At 43.8% G+C, this 12185-nt stretch overlaps 1 protein-coding gene across 3 annotated transcripts in view; it reads left to right on the top strand.

The window, feature by feature from the left end:
* Nucleotides 1–12185, top strand: part of nfic (nuclear factor I/C) — a 194643-nt gene that overhangs the window by 149917 nt on the left and 32541 nt on the right. For all 3 annotated transcript variants that reach the window (XM_072681322.1, XM_072681323.1, XM_072681321.1), the window contains 2 exons: nt 3970–4083; nt 8456–8640. In XM_072681322.1, the coding sequence (XP_072537423.1) occupies nt 3970–4083; nt 8456–8640 (299 nt within the window). The remainder of the gene's footprint in view (nt 1–3969; nt 4084–8455; nt 8641–12185) is intronic.

Raw genomic sequence — 12185 nt, 5'->3', positions numbered from 1 at the left:
CTGTAGTAAACTGTGCTGGCCCCCGGCCCCCATTCTCTCTCCTGCCTTAAAAGATCCTATAAAAGATCTTTACATCAGAATAATTATACATTTTCATATATTATATACATACAATTAATATAAACATTATATATGATTATTAATATTACATTATTAATTATGCAGACAGCTGGACTTATTTAGACAGTTCATAGCTATGATGATAATGATGGTGGTGGTGCTCCATCCAATAGTAGTTGGGGATGATGATGAGGTGGGGTGACCTCACTAACACCCTTGTTGGCTGAATGCAGTCAAATCCTCACAGCAATTCTACTCCATAAATCTAGTAGCGACAGTTACTCCAACAAAAGCAGGATAACCTTGTTTTAATACCCTTGATTTTGGAAGAAGAAGTAAGAAGAAAGAGCAGGTGTCCCAATACTTTTGTCCGTATAGAGTACAGTGCTTGCAGTGGGTAGCATTACTTTCCAGTTCAGTTCGGCAGAGTGTGATATGTTTGAGTCTGGGGGACGACGAAGAAGAAGAAGAAGAAGATGAAGAGCTGCTAGATGGAATGAGTGGGCGGGTGATTGAGATTTGTAGCCCCGCCCACTGCTTTCTAATGCAGGGAAAACAGGGCAGTTGTGAGTTCACCTGTAATAGCTGTAAAACAACAGGAGTGTCCAGCAGGCAGTCTGAATGTATCAGATAGCCATAATGAATGCATTAAATCCGAACCTTTGACATTGTGTGGTAATGGATCTCGTTCCCCATCTTAAAACTCTTCAGTGTGTGTGTGTGAGAGTGTGTGTGTGTGTGTGTATCTGTAAAGTGCAGTAAAGTGCAGTATAAGCAGCTTCAGTTCTCTCCAGCAGAACTAAAACACCTGGTCGAACCTGGCTGGAGTTAAACTAGGCCGCGCAGTCGTTACATAAACCACGCTGTGATCTACTTATGATCCTGTGTGAGGGGTGTGTATGTGTGTGTGTAGGATAAAACACTCACCACTGTGTAGAGGGGAGTGCACTTTAAGAGGAGTGTGGGAATGAGTGTGTTGTAGTACTGTTGTTGAGCTGCAGAATGAGCAGAATGATTAGAAACACTAATAAAAGTGAGTTACTGAGGTTTAGGACCAGTACCTCAGTACTGGTTTACTGGTCTCAAACCAGCTCAGAGCTAAAACACTGCAGGAGCAGAACCAGGAAGGTCACTCTCAGCCACAGGGCTGCTGGTTCTGCACAGCCTCAGAGGTTCCTCAGCCTGGGCCAGGTGCAGTGTCTGCAGTGTCTACAGGTATTCACCTGTGCATGTTTGCAAATCTCTAAGCGTCTTTCTTTTTCGGTGTGAGTGAATGAGTGTGTGTGGTACCCTGTGATATACTGGAGCCCTGTCCAGGGGATATATTCCAGCCATGCCACCTGTAATTCCAGGTCGTTTCCAGACCCACCATGACCATGACAAGCATCTCTGCATCTCTGTCATGCAAAATGACCATAATCTGCATTACAGAGGTAATAGATATGTGTGAAGAACCTTTTAAAGACCTAAAAAAGCATGAATGGACCAATAGAAATGCTCCAAAATTACTTACTTAAATATGTGTACAAAGACTTCCATTAAAAGTTATATTTAATGTTTATATACTAGTTATTAGTAATATTTATATATATTTATATAATATTTATATCCCATCATACACGCAGGAATTGTAAGTGGGACTCAGACATTGAGAAGAAGTGATCACAAAGCAGATACAGTTAATGATTGGCCAAAAGGACGGACTGCATTTGTGAAGGAAGTAGCTGAATCTGCAGGTGAATGGAAGCTTACGGTCATACTGGTCTACCAGCAGTGGCATAAATCCCCACAGTCTACAGGACATTCTCTTTATTCCTGAGCAGAAGTGAGTGAAGGCCTCTTGCGAGCCACTCTGCTCCACATGTTGATGGTCTGCAGGTCCCTGAGGAGAGTTCCTTCAGAGGTTGGTGGTGAAGAACCTGCGCTGACTTCTAGAAGCAGTTCATTCCTGGAGGCGACACAATTTTCATTCACAAGCCGGGAAACCCACGGCGCTCCCTGTCAGACACAGTTCTGAGGGGAATTTCCTGTAGACTGTGGGGATTTCTGCCACTGCTGGTAGACCCGTATGACCGTATGCTTCTGTACACCTGCAGTTTCAGCGACCCATTTTGCGACCCATTTTCCTCCATCCAACGAGACGCTCACTGCACTGTACCACCTCTTTTCAATGTCTGTCACTCCTCACACACCCTGCAAGTAATTATAGCCACATAATTCCCATGCAGCGCCACCTGCAGGAGCCTGAAATTACTGCCTTACTGACCTAAACATGCAAGGTGACTCATTTTTGGTCTGCAAAGTGTGGAAAGGATCTGAATGAAGTAAATCCAGCATATCACATTTATCACAGCCTTCAGCATCTCTCTCTCTGGAAGGCTTCAGTTCATCACAGCATGATAAATTCTGTGCTCACTAAACCTGATTATTAACTGCTGGGTTGAATCAGGTTTGTTTTTAGGAGTTATTTCTGGGCTGTTCAGGGCTGGAGCTGAAAAGCCCTGTCCTCAAGGGTTCAGTGAGCACTCAAGAGTTGTGAAGGAATGATTAGTGGGGGTCCCAGCGCAGTGTCAAACTCTGTGTGGCCCGTGTTGTGCTCAGAACACGTCCAACCCCCCAAGCTGAGCAAAGCAGGAACCTGGTCTGGGATCAGGCCTCGGCGGGACGCCCTGCAGGAGAGCCGCTCCACCCACCTCACTTCCTGTCTAGACAGCTCTAATGAGGTCCTCTTTAACGAGCCTCTCTGACTGATCGCTGTGGGACGGGGTGGGTCGGGGTAGAAGCCTTTTCTGCACCTTTGCAGGTACATGTATTCTCACAGTCTGAGCAACAGCTGGAGAAACCTGTAAACCTGAACTTTCGTAAATGGTTACTGCAAAATTCGTCATTTGGATGGAGAGGGAAACTGTGCCCTTAAGACTAATATACACATTATGTCCAAAAGTTTGTGGACAGCCTTTCTAATGAATGCATTCAGCTACTTTAGGTTGCAACCATTGATGACGCAAATGCTCGCACACACACACACACACAGCTTGTCTAGTCCCTGTAGAGGGGTATTGCCAATAGAATAGAACTATCTGGAGCAGATAACCATGATGAACCTATTGGCACCATGCTGCCTAATGCCAGGTATGGGCTCGAGGGGTATAAAGCCGAGCAGTGGACGAACTGTGTTCTCTGAAATGATGGTGGCGGTGAAGCTCCATCCAATACTTTTGGGATGAGTTGGAGAGTTGTGGATGATGAGGTGGGGTGGTGATTATCATCCAACATCCTGACCTCACTAACGCTCTTGTCGCCGCATGCAAGCAAATCCTCAAAGTGGTGCTCCAAAATCTACTAGAAAGCCTTCCTCCCTGGACAATAGAGACTGTTACTAATGAATGAGCAGGTGTCCCAATACTTTTGTCCATATAATGTATAGATCAGCGTATTATAGATAGCACGCAAATATCAGTGCATTATTCTTCATTGTACATTGAAATCCTCTTCCCATATTTCATATCAGCTGTGTTCTATAAAAAAGCCTTAGGAAAGCAATTTGTCCACTCCTGGTGGATCTTTCCTCCACACACACACAGACACACACACACTCACACACACACACACACTCACACACACACACACACTCACACCACTGCCCTAGCTCCATAAAGGGATGAGAGTGCTCCATACACACTGCAGTTCTCTGCAGCAGTGGAGTGTAGTGCGCTCTTAATGCAGCACGCCACTCTGTGGTCAGAGATAGCAAATGCAGTCCAGCACCGGAGAGCACAGGAACTGTAAAGAGGCGAGCTGCTCAGTTTAGCTGAGTAAGCAATGTGTTTTAGCTCTACTAAAATTCGTCCTTGTGTAGAACAGCAAGGCTGACCTCGCTTCCTCCCTGCCTTTCTCTCTCTCTCTTAGGGATGTCCCCAACAGTGAAGAAGACTGAGATGGACAGTCCGTCTCCTCAGGAGAGTTCTCCACGCCTCGGCAGCTTCACACAGCACCACAGACCCGTCATCGCAGTGCACAGCGGTGAGGACAATCACAAATGCGCACACCCACACACACCTTCCTAAAACCTCTACTAGGACACTCAGGCTACGTTTAGGGCAATGAAAAGAATTGCACAGTCAGCGTTGCGCCACAGGACACTATAGTCAACTATAGGCTACAGTCTGCAGGACGTGGTCAGTGCAACGTCACAGGAGACAGTCAGCATTGTGGCACAGGACACAGTCATAGACATAGACAGCATTACACCACAGGAAATGGTCAGTGTTACGCCACAGAACACAGTCAGCCCAGCATTGTGCCAGAAGATACAGTCAGTGTTGCACCGCTAGACGCTGTCCGCATTAGGCCACAGGACACATTCAACAATAGTGTGATGGACACAGTCAGTGTTGTCAGTACACAGGATACAGCCAGCTTTGTGCCACCAAACACAGTCACAAACATAGAGAGCATTACACTACCGGACAGAGTCGTTGTTACGCCACAGGACACAGACACAGCCAGAGTTACACCAATGAAAACAGTCAAATAGCTGAAATGATCAGTGTTACACCACAGGACACCGTCAGTGTTAGGCCACATGGCACAGACACAGCCAGAGTAACACCAAGGGTTACGGTCAGTGTTACACCACAGGACACAGTCAGCATTATACCACAGGACACAGTCAGCGTTATGACCCAGGACCCACTCACAGTCACAGACACAGTCAACATTACACCACACGTTACAGTTAACCATATGCCACATTGCACGGTCAGTGTTACACCACAGGACATGGTCAGTGTTAGGCCATATGGCACAGACACAGCCAGAGTCAAATAGCTGAAATGGTCAGTGTTACACCACAGGACACCGTCAGTGTTAGGCCATATGGCACATTACACCACATGTTACAGTTAACCATATGCCACATTGCACGGTCAGTGTTACACCACAAGACACAGTCACAGACATGATCAGCATTACACCACAGGACAGAGTCAGTGTGCTATAGAATACAATCAGTGTTGCACCGCTGGACATTGCCAGCATCATTTTACAGGACACCCTCAGCATTACATCACAGGACACAGACACAGTCAACATTATGCCACGTGAATCACTGGAAACTGGGCTTTAAATGGGCAGTCTATGATTGAGTCACATCCTGAATGTCACTCAGATGACAGTGGGATAGAGACTACAGCACAGAACAAACAACTCATAACTGAAGCTTTAAGAGTCATTCAAACAACGAGGTAAAAGAGCTGTCAGTTTCTGGTACGCCTTCAGTGATAATGAGCTGATTATGCCGTGTTCAGATATTTGGATTTGGAGAGCTGCAATTTATTTATCTAGTGCTGTATGGCAGGGGTGGGGACCTCGGGGCCAGCACAGTTTGCTGATTCCTCTGCGAACTGACACAACAACTAAACCTAGTAATTAACTGCTGAGTTGAATCAGGTGTGTTTGAGCAGGAATATAAACAAACTGTGCAGGAATCCAGTCCTCCAGGACTGCAGGTCCCCACCCCTGCTGTATGGTGCGCTCAGCTACTTTCCTGCTTAAACAGCCATGTTCAAACACTTCCAATCATTAAAACTGTCTCCCTAACGTCTACCTCACAGCTACTGCAGTATTTGATAAAGTCATACTTCTGGTACCAGTAGTTGGACGCAGTTGGAGATTTTGTGGCTGTAGTTGGGTAATGTTTGGGATTTAGATTCTGTAATTGGGTAATATTTGAGATTTAGAGACTGTAGTTGGGTAATGTTTGAGATATAGTGTCAGTAGTTGGGTAATGTTTGAGATTTAGAGTCTGTAGTTGGGTATTGTTTGAGATTTCGTGTCTGTAGTTGGTATTGTTTGGGATTTAGTAGCTGTAGTTGGGTATTGTTTGAGATTTCGTGTCTGTAGTTGGGTATTGTTTGAGATTTAGAGTCTGTAGTTGGGTAATGTTTGAGATTTAGAGTCTGTAGTTGGGTATTGTTTGGGATTTAGTGCCTGTAGTTGGGTATTGTTTGAGATTTCGTGTCTGTAGTTGGTATTGTTTGGGATTTAGTAGCTGTAGTTGGGTATTGTTTGAGATTTCGTGTCTGTAGTTGGGTATTGTTTGAGATTTAGAGTCTGTAGTTGGGTAATGTTTGAGATTTAGTGCCTGTAGTTGGACACGGTTGGAGATTTAGTACCTGTGGTTGGACACAGTTGGAGATTTAGTGCTTGTAGTAGGATATGATTAGAAATGTAGTTTCTAGTTACAGTTGTTGGTGGTTTAGATCAATATTGATCTATAACTAGAACTTTTTGATTAATATCTCAAAATATGATTTACAGTAGGCTTTATATTAAGATCTAAACCACTTCAACCTTTTAATAACGAAAGTAAATTTAAACAGTCATTGTGGGCAGGTCATTGATAATAGTAACGAGGTTTAGGCCACCTTGGCCCAATGCTACTGCTTCCAGGACCCCCATAACATACAAACTGTGCATCTTGCAGATTGGTACTGGATTGAAATAGCAGTTCACATCAATAATTATTTAAATTATTACGCCTCCCTAGGTAAAACTAATCCAGCTCTAGTAGGGCTGTAGCATGGGAGTCAACAGCAATTAACAATGGCAGAAAAACTGATCTAACTGCCAGTGTACATGCTTGCGTTCTTGGAGTGAACGTGGAGTGGAGTGGTCTTAGTCAGTGGCACAGAAGCGTGAGGGCTCACTCGGAGTGAGTGCTGAAACTGACGGGCTGTCTGAGACGGGAGGAGCAGTTAGTCACTGTGTGTGATGAGCTGCTTTATTGCAGGGCACACAGTGCAATGCAGACAGCACTGCTCTCTCTGACAGGTAATTGTCTCTGGGACAATGAGAAGTAATCTGTTGTCTGGCAACGCTCCACTGTCTGCACAACGATGCTACAACAATTAGCGCTGCTGTTCAAATGAACTGGTGGAGCATCGCCACCATATGTCACCAGGAGAGAAGTGTTAGCGCTGATCTTACAGCTGTCGCGATGCATTATGGAAATCAGCGTCACTGAGAATTGTTCATTTCCAGAAGGATTAAGAGAATGAAGATCCAAGAAGGATGCCAGCCCGGCATCACGCGCTAATTATATGGTGTCAGTAGTTATCTGTCAGGTAAACTCAGAACTGGCGTGTGGCGTACGCATTGCGAAGGCCGATACAGACGATAGTTCTACAGTAGACTGAGGACCTGGTGATTACTGAATACTTAATAGTAGATACTGAATAATTCATAGTATTTACTAAATAGTTCATTAGTAGCGATTTCTGGATAATTCCTAGGGTTTACGGTTTAGTAGTAGTTACTGAGTAAATGTTAGATTACTGAATAATTCATAGTGCATACTCAATAATTCCTAGCAGTTCCTGGATAATTCACAGTGGTTATGACATAGGTGTAATTACTGAGTAGTTACTATACAAAGTAATTATTAGTGATTACTGAATATTTCATAGTGGCTACTCAATAATTCATAGTAGTTACTGAATAAATAATATTGGCTACTTAGTAGTAATTTCATGAATGAACCATTATTCATGACTGAATAATTCATAGTGCATACTCAATAATTCCTAGCAGTTCCTGGATAACTCATAGTGGTTACTAAATAATTCATAGTAATTACTGGATAATTCATGGTGATTATGGCATAGTTGTAGTTACTGAGTAGTTATTAAGTAATTATTAGTGATTACTGAATAATTAATAGTGCCTACTCAATAATTCATAGTAGTTACTGAATAATTCATAGTGGATACTTAGTAATTCCTAGTAGTTACTTAGTATTTCATGGTAGGAGGAATTCATACTGGTTACTGAGTAATTCATGGTAGTTACTGAGTAATTCACAGTAGTTACTAAATAATTCATAGTGGATACTTAGTAATTCCTAGTAGTTACTTAGTAATTAATTCTAGGAGGAATTCATACTGGTTACTGAGTAATTCATACTTGTTACTCAGTAATTTATGGTAGTTACTGAGTAATTCATGGCAGTTAATGAGTAATTAGTACTACTATCAGTACTTATAGTGGTTACTGAGTAATTCATAGTGGTTACTGAGTAATTCATGGCAGTTAATGAGTAATTAGTACTACTATCAGTACTTATAGTGGTTACTGAGTAATTCATGGCAGTTACTGAGTAATTCATGGCAGTTAATGAGTAATTCGTAGCAGTTACTAGAGTAATTAGTACTACTATCAGTACTTATAGTGGTTACTGAGTAATTCATAGTGGTTACTGGATAATTAATAGTAGACAGTAAATACTAAAAGCTACTATCTCTAATAATCAAGGTTACTATAATGCACATATACAGTAATGTACACAAGCAAAGCTTTCTGATTTATTATTAAAACCCCAAATCTGTCTCTGCAGGTATCTCCCGGAGTCCGCACCCATCCTCGTCGCTGCATTTTTCACCAACCCCCATCCTGCCCCAGTCCACCTCCACCTACTTCCCGCACACGGCCATCCGCTACCCTCCACATCTCAGCACACAAGACCCGCTCAAGGACCTGGTCTCTCTGGCCTGCGACCCGTCCAATCAACAGCCCAGTCCGGTAAGCCTGCTCATCCAATCAGAAGAGTCTTACACAGCCAGTGGTTACACATCCTGATTCTGGAGTGGCTCTTCCCCTGTTCTACCTTATTAAATCTTGCAAAGTTGAGGACTAATTGGGGGATTGCAGGTTTGATCCCCGGTTATGCCATAGCCATCCATGTTACCACCAACGACTATTTTTCTAATAATTAATCAATCAGCTATTTTACTGATTAGTTTGTTAATCTAAACAATTTTTCTTTAAAAACTCAAATTAAAAATTTCACAAGTTCCAAACTGCATGTCTAATTAATGTAAAATCCTGTAATAGTACTCTCCTGCCTCCGTCCACATGCTTCTTTACCTTGTATCTCTCAGCTTGTCAACAAATGCATGTGTATATTAGTCAGTCCATGAAGGGCCACTCAAAGTGTGATGTAGATTTCAGACAGTAGTCTAAAAGCAAATTACACTTCTAAACTGTAGGGGGAGCCCAGGAGCAAATATAAATAAATAAATAATTCTTACATAATTCTGCTTTAAATCATGTAAATTTAAAGTTGAAATTTAAATATTACAGCGCATCCAACAATAGGGGCAGCAGGAGCTTCTTTTACACAATGATATACACCCCAGCAGTTCCACATGCTGAATTATTTTACTGGACCGTGCTCTCTCTGGCCCCACCAGCCGCCGACAGCTAGCAGCATGACCGGAATCCGAGCTAGCGATCCTGTGGCCATAGTGACAGCGCCTTATTCGGCTGGACCGCTCAGGGCCACAACCCCCATAGGCAGATTTTATGTTCAGTCATAGTCAAACTGTTCCTGCTGAGCCAAACGGTTCCTATCATTAGAGCTGGAATATCGTTATTGTTTGAAGAGGTGGAATGATGGATGGCTTAAGGTAGTTTTTTGGTGCAGTAGGGGTCTTAAAGCAACATTATGTAGCAGTTGTACCTTAGAACAGCATCTTCAGGATCATGCTGAAGCTCCACTGACTGTAACAGGGGGAGAACGGCGTCTCCGTCATTCCCACTCCAGGCCGGAACGCTGCTGCTGCTACTGCACTATATGGAGGTTTGGTGGTGGAGCTGCAGGAGGAGAACCTCTCTCCAGAACTGCTGCTGTGTAACGCTGCAGAACCCATAGAGTCATATTAGTGTAAAATCCTGTAGTATTACTCTACCACCTCAGCCCACATGCTGCTACACCTTCAGATCAAGCTTCTGGAGCTTCTCTCAGCTTGTCCAGAAATGCATGTGTACAGCTGTCCATTAGGGGGAACTCAAAGCGTAATTTGTATTTATGGCAGTGGAGTAATAGTCAGTTACACTCCCCAGTAGGGGGAGCCTAGGAGGCCCAGTTTAGAGGCTAGGTTCAGGCCTACGTCAGTGTGTGAGAACTACCTAAATGGAAGTGTGTGTGTGTTTGTGTGTGTGTGTGTGTGTGTGTGTGAAATAAAATTTTGTGTCTTGCTCACAGCACAGCCAGTGTAACCTAAGTGTTGCAGCTCGACCACAGACACGTAGAAGCATACAGGCCTGCCAGCTCTGATTTCCCTCCATGTTCACCTCCATTACCACACACACACACACTTCTTTCAGGCAGTAGCGTTACAATATGTTATGTGTTGAGTTTTTTCTCGCCAAAACAGTCTCCCCAAATTTAGTTAGCTAATTACCCAGCCTGCTCGTTCTCCCCCCCATTACACCGACACCGGGAGGGAGGGACTGACACATGCACATTGCGCAACCAGTCACTGCATCCTTTTGAAATGGCACTGATGCAACATCACTGGGCAACCAATGTGCTCGGAGGAAAGTGCCCGGTACCCGGCTCTAGCAGACGGCCGTGCCAGCTTCACACTGAAGTAATGTGGGGAGAGAGAGAGAGAGAGAGAGAGAGAGAGAGAGGGAGACATCTACCCACACAGAGAGAGCAAGGCCAGTTGTGCTCTCTCAGGCCCCGGCTGCTGATGGCAGGCAGCATGACCCGAAATTCACATCATTATAGCAATTTTATCATGTAAATAATTTTTTTTTTAAACATTTATTAATTTTTCATACAATAATGATAAAATAATAAAACAAATTTCATGAATAAACATAAATGTGAATATATATATAAAACGGACAAAAGTATTGGGACATCTGCTCATTCATCTGCTCACAGAGATGAAAAAATATATATATTTATTTATTTTTTATTTTTTTCATAATTTATATATATTTTTTTATATTATATATTATATATGAAGACTTTATGTAACACACGCACATATATATATATATATATATATATATATATATATATATACACTTTTGACCATATATATGTCTATATAAAAAAAAAATAAAAAAAAAAAGAGGACACTGAGGACACTGTGGTTAGGATGTCGTGGCAGTGTGTGTTTGTGTGTGTGTGTGTGTGTGTGTGTGTGTGTTAGCCAGGGCCTAAATGTGGAGTCTGACTTCTGTTTCTTCTGGGAGCTGATCTGGAACCTAGAACCAAGAATGATTGTACAGCTGGTTCTACTGGTGCAGGTTTTAGACCTGGATTTATTGGGCTGTTTTCCCAGCACCTCCAGTTCCTCCAGTTCCTCCAGCTGCTCCAGCTGCTCCAGCTGCTCCATCCTCACAGTGCTACTGCTGATTTCACAAAACGTGGGTGCAGTCTGACAACGAGAGAGAGAGAGAGAGATGTCACTGTCTGCAAAGGACTCACGACCGAAGGAGGGGCGGAAAAACCCCAAGTCAGAACGCCCCCCCTTTTCAATTTCCATGCGAGAGCGCTGAGAGATCAGAGAGAGGCCGAGAGAGATCTGAAAGAGAGCGAGCGAGCGAGCAAGAGAGAGCAGGAAGTTTGAATGTGAATTATAAGAGGGAAGGAGATTCCCGTGTGCCTGGCAGGGCTGCTTACGCTGGCACAGAGAGGGAGGAGAGAGCACACGGGAGAGAGAGAGAGAGAGAGAGGGAGAGAGAGAGGGAGAGATTTGTCAGGCTTGCCCTGTGGCAGGCAGGCTTGGCTTGTTCTGCAGACTCATTGAAATTCCCCCTACTGCAGTGCGACTGCAGCCAGCCAGTCACAAAGGACAGACGCAGCGGCCCACAATGCCGCTGACTCACTCAGCAACTATTGTTGTGCGGGACAGTGAGTGTGCAGTCCTGGGGATGGATGGATAAGCAGAGAGAGAACGAGCGAGAGAGAGAGAGAGAGAGTGAGAAAGAGAGAGAGACAGATGGCAGCTGTCTGCCAGAACAGCGCCTAGAACACTATTCAGCCTCTCTCTCACTCATAACTGCTGATGGAGTGAGAAAGAGACCCTCTGTCACAGCCTCGCCTCCGTTTAGACTCACTGACTCACTGAAGAGTCCCGGAGGCCGATATATCGCTCGCTAACAAATCCTTGCGATACCTCATATCTCTGAAACAGTAACTTTACAGGAGGAGGAAATCAGCCTATTTATTTTGATTAAAGTCAATGTAGGATTTTTTGTCGAAGTCATTTTGGAGCATTTCTATTGGTCCATTCGTCAGGAAATTCGTCAGGAAAATCAGCTTG

The sequence above is a fragment of the Salminus brasiliensis genome, chromosome 6 (assembly GCF_030463535.1).
Source record: "Salminus brasiliensis chromosome 6, fSalBra1.hap2, whole genome shotgun sequence".
Classification (NCBI taxonomy): Eukaryota; Metazoa; Chordata; class Actinopteri; order Characiformes; family Bryconidae; genus Salminus; species Salminus brasiliensis.
Note: the sequence above shows the minus strand (reverse complement) of the source record. Positions and strands in the feature narration are given on the sequence as shown.